The 19,567-nt window shown below is 46.9% G+C and overlaps 1 protein-coding gene across 2 annotated transcripts in view; it reads right to left on the reverse strand.

The window, feature by feature from the left end:
* The window catches only part of LOC117524798 (partitioning defective 3 homolog B-like), an 830,560-nt gene that overhangs the window by 694,852 nt on the left and 116,141 nt on the right, over positions 1 to 19,567 (reverse strand). For both annotated transcript variants that reach the window (XM_034186621.1, XM_034186620.1), the window contains exon 3: positions 300 to 453. In XM_034186621.1, coding sequence (XP_034042512.1) covers positions 300 to 453 — 154 coding nt within the window. The remainder of the gene's footprint in view (positions 1 to 299; positions 454 to 19,567) is intronic.

The following is a 19,567-nucleotide window of genomic DNA, read 5'->3' on the forward strand; positions in this document are numbered from 1 at the left end:
TTATCCGCCACACGTGCCTCTACTATCCACATTTACCTTGGTGTGGCTAAGATTATTTTTGGGGGGGTGGAGGGTAAGAGCTAATTTGATTAGTACTACTACTCAATAACAACCAAATACCTGTTTTTCTAGCGCTTCCCTGAGAATCAAAGCTCTGATTAGGCAGATACACCCAATAACAAAAACTACTACACAAGACACCCGAAAACAATGTGTAAAAATGGGGGGGAATTACTTTTTCTTTTTTTTTTCTTTTTTGTAAATTTATGACCATCTTTTTCAAATAATATCAGACTCACTTGACTTGAGAGCTGAGGAATTTACTTCAATTTCTCCTCCTGCGATTGGCTGGAATACAGAAAGGTCTGGCTGGTAGAGGTCATGGCTGGGGACAGGGCTTGTGTCAGCCACAGCCCTCTGCTGGGCTTCCTGCTCCTCATACATAGCAATCAGCTAAAAAACAAGAAAAAAAAATGTCATGTTGTACAACAGTAAACTGTGTGTAAAGTGTGATTTCATAACTCCACAAAATAACCACTCAAGGCTTTCTACTTGCTGCACACTAAGAAAACACTCCAGTTCACTACATTGTAAATGTGAAGAATGCTGATATTGAGCTACATTGTACAACTTTAAATAGAATTTAGAGGGAAAAGACGTCACTCAATACTCAATAGATGTTGAAACCATGTACAAAAAACGCCTTGATGATCAAAACCTTAAAGAGTCATTTTTGGAGATAAGTCATATAATGTCATGTCTATTTTTAATCTTCATGCAGGAAAAAAAATGGGTATGTCATAATTCAGCTGTGTAAAGTAAGAGGTCATCACAGAAAAGACAATGGCCACAGGAATGTTACGTATTCACCATTTTCAAGAATTCAACACTCCAGCTTACCACACCGAAAATACTCTTTAACCAAGTGCTACTTGTTTCACTACAGGTTTTAACACACTGTGGACACTTGGTATTCTATCAAGGCAAGTTTTTTTATCCCTTTACCTGCATATATCTGCATCCTCGCAGAGGATTTGTGAGTTACCTTGTGGGATGAGGACACTATAGAGGACGTCCAAGAGCCCGCTTCTTAAGACAGCGTGTCTACTGTTCAGAAAATGCCCCATTCATCTCTCCACTGTACATGTGATACCCTGTTTGCTCCACTGAAATTCCTGTCTACTGAGCATTGCACTGAGACTGCGTTTAGCCTAGCTTAGTGTTCGAGAGGCCTCCACACACCCGCTGAATAGACCTGTGTGTGGAGTGTGTCTATGGTGGCCAGGAGCAAAGAAAGGGGACTTTGCCAGTAAATCCAGATGCTTCATGCTGCAGTGACACACAAGTGTATGCAAAGGGTATGCAACAACAGATGAGTGGATATGAACACACACCTAATAGGGCATAAAAAAGGCAAGGCCATTAAAATAATTATTTTCTCTCTTTTATTGCTGCAATTAATTACTTGCGCTACACAGTGTAAAAAGGGAAAAAAGTCAAAATATTCTCAAGTAGATGTCTTCATGTTACTTCATTGTACTCATCTTGGTGAATAAGGTACGTCCCTTCGGCTTCTCCCTTTTTTCATGGACAAGCATGTTGATTTGTTTTATGCTGGATGTCCTTTCCTGATGCAACTACTTGTCTTGTTCAATAAATATCAAAATAATTAAATAAAAAAAATCACCAATGACATTCAGCGTTTCTACACTTTCACCCCTGTGTAGGAAACAGAATGTGACTTCTTGACCTGTTAAAATAGGTCAAGATTAGCCATCCTTGAACTTGTCCAAGGACTGTGACCCAAGACAGACGGACGGAAGCAAAGCCATCGCAATACCCGATGGCCATATTTTGGCCTTGGGTATTGCTTGTACTTTTTAAGAGTACATGTTGTTACTTTGCAAAAGTTGTGGCCAAGTTGTTAGTGCACTTTGTTTCAGTGCAGAAGGTTCCCGGTTCAAACCCCACCCCTGCCACATTTCTCCAAGTAATGCAATCCAATCCAATCCACTTTATTTATATAGCACATTTAACAACAAAAATGTTCCAAAGTGCTGCACATACAACAGAATCACAATAGATAAAACCCCAGTAGTCAAAAATTAAAAATAAGAAAATTAACAATAAAATTAACTAAAATATGCAACATAAATAAATAAATACATACAGCATACAAAAGATAAAACCAATAAAATCTACCAAAATAAAAACAAAACCAATAAAACAGAGCCAACACAACTCACTCAGTGTTAAAAACCACTTAAAATACTTAAAACACTCCACTGTGGGGGCTGTTCAGACATGGAGGGGCAGAGCGTTCCAAAGTCTGGGGCCAGCCACAGAGAAAGCCCTGTCCCCCCTTAAGTCTTGTCTTGGGTACCATGAGCTGGAAATGGCCCTCAGACCTCAGAGTACGCGCCGGAGAGTAAATTTGTAGGAGGTCAGTGATGTATTGAGGGGCCATTCCATTCAAAGCTTTAAAACAAACAATAAAATCTTAAAATCAATTCTAAATTAATAGGAAGCCAGTGCAAAGATGCAAGAATTGGGGTTATGTGATCATGCTTCCAGGCTCCTGTTAAAAGTCGCGCTACAGCATTCTGGACTAACTGCAAATGGGAAAGAGCCCGTTGGCTAATGCCGAAATAAAGTGCATTACAGTAGTCCAGACGACTTGAAATAAAAGAGTGCACAACTTGTTCAAAAAGGTTGAAAGATAAAAACAGCTTTACCTTTGATAAAGACGAAGATGACAAAAGCATGATTTCAAAACACCACTGATTTGTTTATCATTTAAAATCGCTGTCTATCGTGACGCCAAGGCTGGTGACCTTGGGACGTACAAAACCTTAAGAGGTCCCAAGTCAACGAGGTACTTCCAACAACATAACCTCTGTCTTGCCTCATTAAGTTTCAAAAAAATTCTGTGACAACCAAGCCCTGACGTCAGTAGGGGCTTGGTTGTCGAGTAGGGGTGTCAGGGGGCAAAGGCTGTTTTTAGCGATAGCATGTATATCTGACAATCATCAGCATAAAATGGTAGGGGCCACCTCATGTTTTTTAAAAATCTCTCTGAGTGGGAGGAGATAAAGAGCAAAAAGGATGGGTCCCAGGATAGAACCCTGGGGACTCCACAATGAAGAGGGGCTGAAGTAATGTGGAGTTGCATCAGGAAGGGCTCCGGTGCAAAACTTGTGCCAATTAAACATGCATATCCACGTTGGATTTGGTGTGGTGACGCCAGAGTACAAACAAGGGAACAGCCAAGGACTTACGATTCATGGTACTGATATATGTAGCAGTGTATCACTGATATACTGTATGTAAACAGCAAACTGAATTTTGGCCGTGTTCCACTCTGCTGTTGGACATTAAGTTTCAAAGTTCAGTACATGTCTAATTCTATCAAACCCACATGAAGAATCTCAACTCTACTACTTTAAAAAAGTGTGTTTTTTACTTCATTCTTTATTTTTACTTTCAAACTTTTGAGTTTATACATGTGTACTTCTATTTTTTTTCTTAGCAGCGTAACCTCACTGCACAGGGAGAAGGATGTAACTTACTCAACATCACATCTTATTAATCTCCATCCATATGCACCAAATCTTACCCTGACCAATAACGCTCACTATTTCACACATAGTCCTCTGCCACGTGTCATGAATAAATTTCTCATTTTCTCGGCTTCATGTTTGTTCATAATGGTATTGTTTCAGTCTGATCAGAATTCACATTATTTTCATGCTCTGATTCCATCATGTCAGTAAACTTGTGCCATCTTTCCTTTATCATTCAATATCCTCCTTGTTTTGTTAAATTAGATCACTGCTATATATTTTTATCATGGCCAAAACACATGCATGCATTGTGTTTGATCTTGCTCACAAAAACAACAGCACCCATGTTTCTGGAGGAGACTATTTCACAAAAGATTTCCTTAAAAGAAAAATATAATGCAATGCTAAAATATCCTCGGCCCAGATGAGCATAACAATAGGAAACAGAATGTGACCTTCTGACCTCTTAAAATAGGTCAAGGTTAGCCATCATTAAACTTGTCCAAGATCTGTGCCACAACAATGCTCCCTGTGAATATGAAGACCCTGGCAATAACAGGACTGGACCTGTGCTGAGGAAAGACAGACAGACAGACGCAAAGTCCTCGCTATACCTGATGGCCATATTTTGGCCTCAGTTAAAAAGAAAATAAAAAAGACCAGGGGTGTATAATTATGCCAAGATTCCATATCCCGTGTCATACATGCTGAGGCTGTCATACAGTTACATTATTCCACCTCACTGTGATTTGGTTCCTGAGCTGCTGCCACTCAAAATGTGGGCCTGGGACCACAGCCTCTGCCAACAAGTTAAGTTACCATAGCATTTTGCAAAGTAACCTGATAATGGCGACGGTTAACTGAATCAATAGCCAAGTGGCCTCTATGTGCATACATGCATGCGTATGACTTCGATCACACAAAAACCAGGGAGGGTTGACATTTGCTGTTTGGTGTGCTTATGTATTTTGGAAAGTGTTATGTTGCTCTTAACATGAATGTGTTCAGTGTTATGTTGTCAACATGAGTGAAATATGTAGTGTTTTTAATGTCTTCTGGCACCGCCTCTGTTTGTCAAATGAAAAGCACCTGTGTACAGCAGAATACAGAAAAGACAAACAGCTGTGCTTGCGTGCATGCACTTTTAATCACACACAAATTGGGGAGAGCTGACATTTGCCTTTTGGGTCAAGGATGAACGGTACCAAAACCGAACGTTGATAGGAGATAGGAGAAGCTACATATACGAGGTCTATTAGAAAAGTATCCGACCTTATTATTTTTTTCAAAAACCATATGGATTTGAATCACGTGTGATTGCGTCAGACAAGCTTGAACCCTCGTGCGCATGCGTGAGTTTTTCCACGCCTGTTGGTTGCGTCATTTGCCTGTGAGCAGGCTTTGAGTGAGGAGTGGTCCAGCCCCCTTGGCGGATTTTCATTGTCAGGAAATGGCGGAATGATTTGGACTTTTTTCCATCAGAATTTTTTCGGAAACTGTTAGAGACTGGCAGCTGGAAACCATTCGAAAAATTTAACTGGCCTTCGGTGAAAATTTTACGGGCTTCACAGAGAATAAGGACTGTTACTACAGCTTTAAGGACGCGCGGCGCACCGCGCTCCGTGCTGCCATCGAGAGCCACAAACCACTGGATCATTTCTAAACGGATGGCTCTGTGGATCCGAGACCGTCGTGTGCACTTTCTCTGGTTATCACAAGAGCTGGACATCAGCCATTTTCCGGCAGATTTCACTTTTAACAAGAGATTTTGTCATGGAAAGCCGAGCGGAGGCTTTGCGCGTCACGACCAATTTGCTGATGGAGCGAGACAAAGGAACACCTCCGTTTTGGTCTCACAGGACGGCTTTGAGATGGCGTTCAGACAGCTGTCGGTGGTTTTTCCATCGAGTGATTATCTGAGAAATTGTGGATGTGCCTGGACATGCCAGAACATGTCTCATGAGGCTTCATCACGGCGTTGCTTTGCGCCATGCGGCACCGCCGCAACGCGCGGAATTCCTCCGCACGTCTGTCTCAATGTGCCGAAAAAGTGCTGATGTCCACGTCTTTTCACAATTCCTGTGCTAGTCAGACAACGTCCCGTATAAAACACAGTGTCCAGTTTGGAAATGAACGGCACATTCCACTGTTACAGGAGTTTTTGTCATGGAAAGAGGAGCAGAGAACTATCCTATTTGAGCTTCAAACTGGCTCTTCAGAAAACATATGGGTGGTGTCATGGAGGATTTGTTCAATATATGTACACTCTCTGGTGCCCATAAGTCAATGATAGCTGGGTGCATGTGTTTTTTATATAACGGCTGAGTGGATCCTTGTCATATGATTGGTGCTTTGTATGTCACATGACATGGATTAATTTATCCAATTTGTGTTGCACTGCATTTAGAGTGCGGTTTGGTTAGATTTAGAGTGCAAATTCGGTTCCATATGTTTGGTAACATTGCAATCTACACACACACGCGCCCATGTCCTCGTGCATGCGCACACACGAGTACATGTGCACGCACACAAAACAATTCCACTGTGCTTCCTGGAGGCTGTGAGCAGGAAGAGAGAAGAAAAGCTGGACTCATTTCAGACGTGATTTTTTTTTTTTTTTTTTTTGCTGCACTGAGGACGTACACAGTCTTTCTTTGGGAGTACATGCACGCACAAGCACCGACCAGGTTGCGTGTGTGCGTGCGCACGCGGGGGACAACGACTCTCCCAAGACATAATTTGATTGAGCTAACGGACGCTGCTAATTTTCCTGTTAATTCTAGAAGAGAATTTAAAATTCTTATTCTTACTTATAAGGTTTTGAATAATCAGGTCCCATCTTATCTTAGGGACCTCATAGTACCACATCACCCCAATAGAGCACTTCGCTCTCAGACTGCAGGCTTACTTGTAGTTCCTAGGGTTTGTAAGAGTAGAATGGGAGGCAGAGCCTTCAGCTTTCAGGCTCCTCTCCTCTGGATCCAGCTCCCAATTCAGATCAGGGAGACAGACACCCTCTCTACTTTTAAGATTAGGCTTAAAACTTTCCTTTTTGCTAAAGCTTATAGTTAGGGCTGGATCAGGTGACCCTGAACCATCCCTTAGTTATGCTGCTATAGACTTAGACTGCTGGGGGGGTTCCCATGACGCACTGAGTGTTTCTTTCTCTTTTTGCTCTGTATGCACCACTCTGCATTTAATCATTAGTGATTGATCTCTGCTCCCTTCCACAGCATGTCTTTTCCTGGTTCTCTCCCTCAGCCCCAACCAGTCCCAGCAGAAGACTGCCCCTCCCTGAGCCTGGTTCTGCTGGAGGTTTCTTCCTGTTAAAAGGGAGTTTTTCCTTCCCACTGTCGCCAAGTGCGTTTTGACCGTTGGGGTTTTTTACGTATTATTGTATGGCCTTGCCTTACATATAAAGCGCCTTGGGGCAACTGTTTGTTGTGATTTGGCGCTATATAAATAAAATTGATTTGATTTTGAATAAAATTGATTTGAAATTGATTTAATTCTTGTAAGATACACACACACATACATACAAAACAAATCCACTGTGCTGTCTGGAGGCTGTGAGCAGACAGAGCGAAAGAAAAACTGGACTCATTTCTGACGTGATTTTTTTTGCTGCACTGAGGACGTATACAGTCGCCCGAGCTGGTTGCGTGTGTACGCGCGCGGGGGACGACGACACAGTGATTTGATTGAGCTAACTGACGCTGCTACACACATACGTGGTGTGTCCATAAAGTAATGGTCCTTTTTTAAAAACTATATGGATTTCATTCATATGTTTTTATGTCAGACATGCTTGAACCCTCGTGCGCATGCGTGAGTTTTTCCACACCTGTCGGTGACGTCATTCGTCTGTGAGCACGCCTTGTGGAAGGAGTGGTCCCGCCCCCTCGTCGGATTTTCATTGTCTGGAAATGGCGGAATGAAAAGGACTTTTTTTCCATCAGAATTTTTTCAGAAGCTGTTAGAGACCATTCGAAAAAGTTATCTGGCTTTTGGTGAAAATTTTACGGGCTTCACAGAGAAGTTTTGACAAGTTTGGACATGCCTATCTCGGCTTTCAGTGCTTACCAGTCGAGTGAGTATAAGAGAACTTGTGGAGAGATAGGCATGTCCAAACTTGTCCTCTAACACTCCGAAACGGAGGTGTTCCTTTGTCTCGCTTCATCAGCGAATCGGTCATGACGCGCGAAGCCTCCACGTGGCTTTCCATGACAAAATCTCTTGTTAAAAGTGAAATCTGCCGGAAAATGGCTGATGTCCAGCTCTTGTGATAACCAGAGAAAGAGCACACGACGGTCTCGTATCCACAGAGCCATCAGCTTAGAAATGATCCAGTCGTTTGTGCCGCGACGTCGCGGCTCGGAGCGCGGCGCACCGACCGTCCTTAAAGTGGTCCTTATGTTGTGTGGGCCGCTGAAGAGGAGGTACTGCTGGCCCACCACCACCAGAGGGCGCCCTGCCTGGAGTGCGGGCTCCAGGCACCAGAGGGCGCTGCCGCCTTATGGGAGTAGCCTGGGTGACAGCTGTCACCCATCACCAGACACAGCTGTTCCACTCAGCACAGAGGTATATCTGGAGGACGGCGTCTCCACCTCAGTGCCGAGATATCGCCTAAGACTGAGGTAATATTCTCTGCATTTATATTCTGAACAACCAGCTAAACTTGTTAAACCTTTTCAGGACTGTTGACTACTGATAGCTTCATTGCTTGGATAAGTACTCACCTTCCTGCTGTACTTTGACAAGAGGTGGAGGCGGCTTCTCCCCTCTCCGTTACTGGGTGCGGTCGCATCCACACCTGTGTGTTGTTGCTCTCTCCCGCCAGCAGTACCGGATCCGACGAGCGGAGGCAGTGGCCACCTGGGAATTCGGGACTTGGCGGTTCCAGTATTTCCAGGGTTCGGTGGCAGAGGAGATCTGGGTGGTTCCGGTTCGACTGAGACGGACGTCTCCTACCTTCGAGCCTGCCCACACGACACCAGCGGATTCGACCCCAAATTGTGATTGTTGTATTTATTGTGCTCGTTTCACAATAGTAAACCTTGTTATTTACCTTCTCCATTGTCCGTTCATTGCGCCCCCTGTTGTGGGTCCGTGTTCCTACACTTTCACAACAGGATATCTCGGCCAGCGTCATGGACCCCGAGGGGCGTCAACCGGCTGTTGAACGGCCAATGGAAGACCAAGGCGCGTCGGCGGCTTCGGGAGGGGTAATCGGTGAGTTGCAGCGGATCCTCACCGCTTTCCACCTCTCGGATCGATTTAATGACCGAGCAGCACGTTCTCCTAAACCGCAGGGTGGAGGCTCTCGCCGCACAAGTGGAGGTGCGCCCTTCGGGCGCCGCTGCGGCTCTCCCTCCCGAGGACCCTGCGCGTGAAAGTGACGTTCCACTGGTCGTTCAACGGTCCCTTCCTCCGTCCCCAGAAGCATACATAAGCCCTCCAGAACCGTACGGAGGCTGTGTGGAGACGTGCGCGGATTTTCTGATGCCGTGTTCGCTCGTCTTCGCACAGCGTCCCGTGATGTACGCGACTGATGCTAGCAAAGTAGCTTATGTAATAAATCTGCTTCGCGGGGAGGCACGCGCTTGGGCTACAGCGCTCTGGGAGAAGAACTCACGGCTCCTTCATACATACGTTGGGTTTGTACGGGAGCTCAGAACAGTGTTCGACCATCCCAACAGAGGAGAGTCCGCTTCAACCGCGCTACTGTCAATGAGACAGGGGCGTCGGAGCGCAGCTGCCTATGCAGTCGCCTTCCGCATCGTGGCGGCGAGATCCGGCTGGAATAGCACTGCCCTCCGCGCCGCCTTTGTAAACGGACTGTCATTGGTCCTAAAAGAGCACCTGGTGGCGAAGGACGAACCGCGGGACTTAGACGGGCTCATCGATCTGGTCATACGACTCGACAACCGGTTAGAAGAACGCCGTCGGGAACGAGGCGAAGGGCGTGGCCAGGCACGCGTCGTCCCTCTCCCTTCCGGTTCCGATCGAGCTCCGCCTTCCCCACGCTCCACAGCCCCTGCGCTCCGTGGGGTCACAGCTCCCCCTACTGACGAAGCTAGGGACACGAGTAGGGCAACATTTAGGGCACCAGATGCACAGAGGAGATGGACCCACGGAGCGTGTCTTGTTTGTGGTTCAATAGAGCACCATGTGAGAGACTGCCCCGAGCGGGCAAACGCCAAACGCCCACCCCTAGAGACTGGGCCAGGGGTGGGCCAAAACATTCACGTGGGACACACCCACATTGCTACACGACTCCCAGTCACGATCCTGTTTGAGGATTCAACCCTGAAGGCCCCAGCACTGGTGGACACGGGCTCTGAGGGGAATCTGCTTGACAGTAGATGGGCCAGGGAGATAGGGCTCCCTCTGGTGGCTCTTACCTCGCCTGTGCAGGTTCGGGCGCTAGATGGCTCCCTACTCCCACCAATCACGCATAAGACACCTCCAGTAACTCTGGTGGTGTCAGGTAACCACCGGGAGGTGATCGAGTTCTTTGTGACTCAGGCCACCTCCCGTGTGGTTTTGGGTTTTCCCTGGATGCTAAAGCACAATCCCCGGATCGATTGGCCGTCCGGGTAGTGGTTCAGTGGAGCGAAACCTGCCATCGGGAGTGTCTAGGTTCCTCGGTTCCTCCCGGCTCCCAAGCTAAGGAGGAGGTCCGAGTCCCGCCCAATCTGAAGGCGGTGCCGGCGGAGTACCATGACCTCGCTGACGTGTTCAGCAAGGATCTGGCTCTCACGCTTCCTCCCCACCGCCCGTATGATTGTGCCATTGATTTGGTTCCAGGCAGTGAGTTCCCGTCCAGTAGGCTGTACAACCTCTCACGGCCGGAGCGTGAATCGATGGAGACCTACATCCGGGACTCATTAGCTGCCGGGTTGATCCGGAATTCCACCTCTCCGATGGGTGCAGGTTTCTTTTTTGTGGGTAAAAAAGATGGCGGGCTTCGTCCATGCATTGATTACAGGGGGTTGAACGAAATCACGGTTCGCAACCGATACCCGTTGCCCTTGTTGGATTCAGTGTTCACCCCCTTGCATGGAGCCAAAATCTTCACCAAGCTGGATCTTAGGAATGCGTATCATTTGGTTCGGATCCGGAAGGGAGACGAATGGAAGACGGCATTTAACACCCCCTTAGGTCATTTTGAGTACCTGGTCATGCCGTTCGGTCTCACTAATGCTCCCGCGACTTTCCAAGCGTTGGTAAACGATGTCTTGCGGGACTTCCTGCACCGGTTCGTCTTCGTGTATCTGGACGATATACTCATCTTTTCCCCGGATCCTGAGACTCATGTCCGGCATGTCCGTCAGGTTCTGCAGCGGTTGTTGGAGAACCGCCTGTTTGTGAAGGGCGAGAAGTGTGAATTCCACCGCACTTCTTTGTCCTTCCTGGGGTTTATAATCTCCTCTAACTCCGTCGCCCCTGATCCGGCCAAGGTTGCGGCGGTGAGAGATTGGCCCCAACCTACAAGCCGTAGGAAGCTGCAACAGTTCCTCGGTTTTGCTAATTTCTACAGGAGGTTCATTAAGGGCTATAGTCAGGTAGTTAGCCCCCTGACAGCCCTGACCTCACCAAAAGTCCCCTTCACCTGGTCGGATCGGTGCGAAGCCGCGTTCAAGGAGTTGAAACGGCGCTTCTCGTCTGCACCAGTTCTGGTGCAGCCCGATCCTAGCCACCAGTTAGTGGTTGAAGTGGATGCCTCGGACTCAGGGATAGGAGCGGTGCTCTCCCAGAGCGGGAAGACCGATAAGGTCCTTCACCCGTGTGCCTATTTTTCTCGCAGGTTGACCCCCACTGAACGGAACTATGACGTCGGCAATCGGGAACTCCTTGCTGTGAAAGAGGCCCTCGAAGAGTGGAGACATCTGTTGGAGGGAACAGCCGTGCCATTCACGGTTTTCACTGACCATCGGAACCTGGAGTATATCAGGACCGCCAAGGGGCTGAACCCCAGGCAAGCCCGCTGGTCACTGTTCTTTGGCCGTTTTGACTTCCGGATTACCTACCGTCCCGGGACCAAGAATCAGAGGTCGGATGCATTGTCCCGGGTGCACGAAGACGAAGTCAAAACGGAACCGTCGGATCCCCCGGATCCCATCATCCCGGAGTCCGCTATCGTGGCCGCCCTCACCTGGGACGTGGAGAAGACCGTCCGGGAGGCCCTGACCCGTGTCCCGGACCCCGGAAACGGACCAAAGAACAGACTATACGTCCCACCAGAGGCTAGGGCTGCAGTCCTGGACTTCTTTCACGGTTCTAAGCTCTCCTGTCACCCAGGGGTGCGAAGGACCGTGACAGTCGTCCGGCAACGCTTCTGGTGGGCATCCCTGGAGGCCGACGTCCGGGACTACGTCCAGGCCTGTACCACCTGCGCCAGGGGCAAGGCCGACCACAGAAAGACCTCAGGGCAGCTACAGCCACTGCCCGTGCCTCATCGCCCCTGGTCCCACATCGGTCTGGACTTCGTCACGGGTCTCCCGCCGTCCCAGGGAAACACCGTCGTCTTCACGATAGTGGACCGTTTCTCCAAGGCGGCCCACTTCGTGGCCCTCCCGAAGCTCCCAACGGCCCAGGAGACAGCGGACCTCCTGGTCCACCACGTCGTCCGTCTGCATGGCATACCATCAGACATCGTCTCCGATCGCGGTCCCCAGTTCACCTCACACGTCTGGAGGAGCTTCTGCCGGGAACTGGGGGCCACGGTCAGCCTCTCGTCTGGGTACCACCCCCAGACCAACGGGCAGGCAGAGCGGGCGAATCAGGAACTGGAGCAGACACTTCGCTGTGTGACAGCCGCGCACCCGACGGCCTGGAGTACCCACCTGGCCTGGATCGAGTACGCCCACAACAGCCAAGTGTCATCAGCCACCGGCCTCTCCCCGTTTGAGGTGTGCTTGGGGTATCAGCCCCCCTTGTTTCCGGTGGTTGAGGGAGAGGTCGGTGTGCCCTCGGTCCAGGCCCACCTACGGAAGTGCCGTCGGGTGTGGCGTGCCGCCCGCTCTGCCTTGTTGCAGGCCCGGACGAGGGCGAAGAAACATGCAGACCGGCGGCGAGCCCCGGCCCCCAAGTATCGTCCTGGGCAGGAGGTCTGGTTGTCCACCAAGGACATTCCTCTACAGGTTGACTCACCGAAACTCCAAGAACGGTACATCGGACCGTATAAGATCCTCAAGGTTATCAACCCCGCCGCAGTGAGGCTCCAGCTTCCGGCCTCACTGCGGATCCATCCAGTTTTTCATGTTTCCCGGATCAAGCCCCTTCACACCTCACCCCTCTGCACCCCGGGTCCGGCGCCGCCTCCTGCCCGGATCATTGACGGAGCACCGGCTTGGACTGTCCGCCGGCTCCTTGATGTCCGTCGGATGGGCCGGGGTTTTCAGTATCTGGTGGACTGGGAGGGGTACGGACCCGAGGAGCGCTCCTGGGTGAAGAAGGGTTTCATCCTGGACCCGGCCCTCCTGGCCGACTTCTACCGTCGCCATCCGGACAAGCCCGGTCGTGCGCCAGGAGGCGCCCGTTGAGGGGGGGGGTCCTGTTGTGTGGGCCGCTGAAGAGGAGGTACTGCTGGCCCACCACCACCAGAGGGCGCCCTGCCTGGAGTGCGGGCTCCAGGCACCAGAGGGCGCTGCCGCCTTATGGGAGTAGCCTGGGTGACAGCTGTCACCCATCACCAGACACAGCTGTTCCACTCAGCACAGAGGTATATCTGGAGGACGGCGTCTCCACCTCAGTGCCGAGATATCGCCTAAGACTGAGGTAATATTCTCTGCATTTATATTCTGAACAACCAGCTAACTTGTTAAACCTTTTCAGGACTGTTGACTACTGATAGCTTCATTGCTTGGATAAGTACTCACCTTCCTGCTGTACTTTGACAAGAGGTGGAGGCGGCTTCTCCCCTCTCCGTTACTGGGTGCGGTCGCATCCACACCTGTGTGTTGTTGCTCTCTCCCGCCAGCAGTACCGGATCCGACGAGCGGAGGCAGTGGCCACCTGGGAATTCGGGACTTGGCGGTTCCAGTATTTCCAGGGTTCGGTGGCAGAGGAGATCTGGGTGGTTCCGGTTCGACTGAGACGGATGTCTCCTACCTTCGAGCCTGCCCACACGACACCAGCGGATTCGACCCCAAATTGTGATTGTTGTATTTATTGTGCTCGTTTCACAATAGTAAACCTTGTTATTTACCTTCTCCATTGTCCGTTCATTGTGCCCCCTGTTGTGGGTCCGTGTTCCTACACTTTCACAACACCTTAAAGCTGTAGTTAAAGTCCTTATTCTCTGTGAAGCCCATAAAGCCTGTGCCAAATATCAATGCGGATCTGGTTGCATCCGCTGTGGCGACCCCGAACAAAAAAACGGGAGAGCCAAATGGACAACAACAACAACAACAACAACATGAATTAAGAATATTCACCGGCCTCTGAAATCTTCAACTTCAACTGCAAGGCACACATCTGCTCCAAGATGTCATCCAATTTGCGTCTGAGTTCAAGAGTCATCGCAGTCTGAGAATGCACTGCCTTGCCAACCTCGTTAATCATGACGGACAAGCGATAAGGGCAGCACATAAGCCAAAAAGTACCAGCCCTGCTACCATAAGACCAAAAATGAACAAATCCTCGACGTCCTCAACGGAGAAAGGTGCCAAGCATGCCACACACCAGGAACTCCAGGAGTCAAGAACATAGCCCGCAGGATACGTTCCATCTGGGCAGATAGGATCCTGACCTTCTTATAGAAAAATGGTGTCAATAGCATTCAGAGACCAGCTGGTCAATTCCATGGTTAATCCAATAGTAGTCCAAGTAGACCCAGAATCCAATATAATTTGAGGAATTCACAGTCTGGTGAAGTAGGGACGTGAAGGTTAAAAGCAGAGAACAGAGATAAGGGAGAGTGGAGGAGATGCGACCGCCCTCGTCGGAGTCCCAAGCTGAAGCATGAAACACGTGATTTTTGGCTGGACTGAGGAACTACACAAAGTCTTTTTTTTTTTTTTTTTAATGGAAGTCCGAGGTCAGTACAATTTGGACTTTAGCAGCAGTGGAACACCAAAATGTAAGTCCCTTTTCTGTTGTTTATAAATTAATAAAATATCAAATGACAAGGATCTATTTTAGCCATTATATAAAACAAATAATGAATGTTTTTACATTCTTTCAAATGAATGAATATTTAATTCGGTGAAAGCTGGAACATACCATTCAACTTGGCTTCGCCTCGTTGAATCGTATGTTCCAGCTTTCACCTCGTAAAATATTTGTACCATTGAACTCATAAACATTCATTATTTGTATAATGTATGACTGCGTTTTTAACAAAATGGTATGGGTGTCTCACAAGCTGAGCACAGTGCTGGACAACTATGTAACAGATCTGCTAGAAACACAGTCAAATAGAAGGTCAAGACAAAAATCACATGTGATGAATAGTTACAATTTATCAGGATTTTTTCTTTTCCTCATGTCAAGCTACTCAAACCTTGAACACCTAGTTTGCAGGAGCTACGCACAGCAATGTTAATAAAAAGTACTGGGGGGACAAAGGGGGTTACACAGAGCAGGACAGTCAACTGAAATTGAATAAAAACTCAAATCAAATCGTTACAGGTTTGGTAAGGATCAAGACTAATAGCTTTTCCACAAACACACTCAGTGGGGCAGCAGCGATTCCTAAAAAAGACCATCTACAAGTCCGACAGGGTGAAAAATGTGAAGACAAATATGACGTAGCCTTGGTGATGCTCTGAAAAGCAGAGGTGGTAAGGAAGGAGGGATAGCCAGATGAGAGAGAAGACGACTGCCACTGTTCTCCTCAACCCTGGTATCAAAGACCTGTCAAACTAAATAACACCAGAGAGTGATGGGGGTGGGGGGTGGCAGAGCAGACAGACTGCACAGGGTAAAAGTGTAGAGTAAGTGAAAGAAATGGCCATGGAGAATGGCACACACAGATGTCAAAAACAATTAGACAATGATAATGATGGATGTCTTGAGCTGGGATGAAAAAGAAACTCCCCACAATATAAAGTCACCTCTAAACCCAACGAATTGAAAAATTATAATGACATTTCTCCACATTAACTGCAATACTATGTGTCCATTTTAAGCAATACGAATGACTATGCATGACAAATTATGTCTCTGACTCTATTGCATCAAGACATTAAACTCCTTCTTCTCTCTCCATATCTTTAATTCATGTTGGTTTTGAGTTGACAGGGGTGATATATACCAAGGTTGAGAACTTTTGGATTTCAAAGTCTTATTCAAGGACAAAAGCTGAAATAATCTGTCAACATAACTGTCAAAATCGACAAGAAAATTAATAGATACACATCTGAATAACTGCAAAGAATTTTGTTCAACTGAGCCTTGTTTTAAAATCTGACAATGCCACGTGTCAATGAGAGCAATGCCATAACCCAAACCAGAGGAGGCCTGCAGATTGTTTCAACTAAGTGCAAAATCTGGCTTAACAAAGATGTCGGAGATTATGCAGCCATAGTAAAATGAGGCATTTTACAAAACTGCCAATTAAATATAGGGTCATGTGCAATATATGTAAAGAAGAGTAACAGCGTCAAATTTGCACAACTTGGATGTCGGAGCATCTAAAAACAAAGCCCCTTGGCATGGAAGACAATAGCCACTCACTGTGGTCATGGCACACTGGAAATGTGGAAGTTACAAGCTCCAACTCAGACAAAATTAATTGAACACAACTTCAGATTGGAATTTTGCCTCTGGAATCATGCAGAGATGGGTGTGTAGGGCTGGGGTGAGAATCTTGATTACTGCTCTGCAGTGATGCCGGTAACGTGTTACTTAGTAACGCGTTACTCTAATCTGACCACTTTTTTTAGTAACGAGTAATCTAACGCGTTAATCTTTCCAAATCAGTAATCAGATTAAAGTTACTTCTCCATGTCACTGTGCGTTACTATTATTTTTCATTGTGGGTCGACAGCAGCATTAAACTTGGTCCGTGGGCAGGAGGTCGGGGTTCGACTGAACTGCCCACTTTCAGCGAGCTGTAAGCTTTTCATCCGCGTTTTTTTGCAGCTGCTCGACTCTTCCTCACCTCTTAAAGCGCGGTGATCAGCACACCTGCACTGAGCTTTACAAAGACATTTTTATACTGTTTTTCCTCCTTTATTTAGAATTCTGAGCTGAGCCGCTCTGTATCTGGTCGTTAAAAACAGCTGATCCTCCGCGACGCGTCAACAACTAACACTATTTTCCACTCAAATGCACCTAAACTCTCTTTCTGAGGACCACATGATGTGAAAACGCAATAAAACTTTCTTACCTGTAAATCTGGTCATGTTTTCTGCATAAATAAATGTTATCCATTCTTTGTGCTCAAATACCAAAGCAGGGGCGAATCCAGATGGAATGGGGGCGTGGGGCAAGGATGTGCCCCCCCCACAACACCCCTAGATTAAAGGTCCAGTTGTGAAGCCGTTTTTTACTACAACTACTAATATTGCTTAAAATAATAATAATTTCGACAAGAAAAATGTTTATAGAGAATTTAAATGTTAGAAAAATGTTAGAATTTAATAGTTACATTTATAAACAATGTAGGTTCGAAATTGCAAGTTTTACTGTTACAGTGCTGTCAACAGTTAAATATGAGGTCAAGAAAGAGGTCTTTATTTTACTTTTTATAAAACAAGTATTTATTTTCATTGAAGTCAAGAAAGGGTGACTATAAAGTGAATTTTGGCAAAACAGGTATCTGTCATATTGAGGTGGCAGAGGGTTGTTTTCGGCAGCTGGGAAAAGTAACTAAAAAAGTAACTAGTAATCTAACTTAGTTACTTTTACAATTGAGTAATCAGTAAAGTAACTAAGTTACTTTTTCAAGGAGTAATCAGTAATCAGTAATTGGATTACTTTTTCAAAGTAACTGTGGCAACACTGCTGCTCTGGTATCAGTACAAACTCAGAATTATTAATTGCTGCCCATTTTACCTGGACTCTAATCTTCACCTGCTACTTGCCTTTTCAATCATCTGTCATTGTGAACACTGGACTGTATAAAGTTCATTAGCTGCAGCTTTTCTGTCAGTGCATGTACTGATAAATCTTTGATTAGAACAGCCATAGCAGATAGTCAACCCACTGAGTCTGGCCTACTTAAGATTACTTCCAATAATCAAAAACACATTTTTTTTTTTCCCTGTTTGCACTGCACCTTCATGCGCCAGGTAAATCCACAAAACAACTTTGTTTTGGATATGCAATATCCCATAGCATCTCCCACCTAATGAACACTGCCATCTGCTGGATAGTTAGTGGATACTGGATGGATGATGTATTAGGAGCAGATGTGGTTGTCAGGAAGAGCAGGTCTGCTTGCACCCAGAGTTAAACTCTAGAGCAGGTGTGGGCAACTTGTTCCAGAAAAGGGCCAAGAGGGTGCAGATTTTCTCTGCAGCCACTGACTCCACCAGGTGATTTTACTGATTAACTGATTCCATCTGCTCAAAGTGATATTAATCAGGTGTTCTGTGCGTGTGTTCTGTGTGTGTGTGTGTGTGTGTGTGTGTGTGTGTGTGTGTTGGGGGGGGGGGGGGGGGGGGGGGGGGGCATTTGCAATAGTAACCTGCCCTATGAGCTGGTGTTTTCAAAAGTTCATGCACAGTAGAACCCTGTTCAGATCCGTTATTTGTTTGATGGCCAAAAACACATGAGCAGAACATCATTAATACCCTCGTCACACAAGAGCACGAATGAGCCTGAATGCCATACGAATTAGGATCTGACCGACAGCTGTGCAAATTCGAGCTGCACTCGAATGCCTCGGACAGTATTCAGGACATTTGTGCAGCCAGAGCACATGCACTCTACATTCTTGTTGCGCTCGTGTTGGAAAACCTCTGAATGGTGGACAAGTTGTAGCGGTACCACATTCTGACTGCTGTATGAATGCTGTACAACATTCGTACGCAACTGGAACCCTTCAAACTGGGTTTGAGGAGCTGTACAAATTGTTCGAGCACGTCAAATCCTGGCCGAATGTCTCGACTGTCCTCACGGTCACACTACAGCACAAATGAGCCCGAATGCCATACGAATAGACATTCCAACGACATTTGTGCAATTCGAGCTGCATTCAAATTCCTCGTACAGAATCCATGTAGCACTTAACAAAATCTGCCAAATTCGCTCGGCCAGCATGTAGAGAACATGCACACCACTGTTGTGCTGCATTCAAACTGGGGAACATTCGAATGGTGGTCAAAGGGCAGTCGTACTGCATTCGTGCTGCATTCGAAGAATTCTGATCGTGTTTGAGGGAACCTCAAAATGGATCAGGTACGCCAAATCCTGCAGGCACATTCTGATTGTGCCCCGGATGAGCCGGACCACCCCTCCCCAAATCCTGTTCAGGCCACGCAAAGGAAATATTGTAATGTGCAAAGTCTGTGGAACGTAATCAGTATGTATGTATGTGCACCAGATATGAACATTGTAATCGCACAGAATACACTATGTGTCAGTGCAGCTTTCTGGACGGGGTGTGACAGCCATGTTAACATGATATTACAGATACATCCTCTGTCATGTCTGTTGTATTTTATTCTGTTTTAAATTTTTTCACATTATGCACTGTGCTGTGTCGGCATGCGACCTGCACTCTGGGTAGTCCACCTGGATTCGGAAGCTGCTGCTCTCCGAATGTGCATGAATCATTGGAGCCGGCTTTGAACCACACTCTGGGTATTAAAATGACATTAGTACACGACTGTACAAAAACCTGTCCCGTACCAATGCAGCTCAAATTCTGTTTGTTTTTCCAATTCGTGTGATTCATATGGTATTTCTGCTCTAGTGTGACATGGACCTAAAGAACGCAAGTACACGCAATGCTGTTGTAAATAATGTCATTATCTTAGTTATTGTTAATATAATTCACATGGTACCATGGTATTACACCAACTGTTCAGCCAGTGACAACTTGTACA

The sequence above is a fragment of the Thalassophryne amazonica genome, chromosome 14 (genome assembly GCF_902500255.1).
Source record: "Thalassophryne amazonica chromosome 14, fThaAma1.1, whole genome shotgun sequence".
NCBI lineage: Eukaryota > Metazoa > Chordata > Actinopteri > Batrachoidiformes > Batrachoididae > Thalassophryne > Thalassophryne amazonica.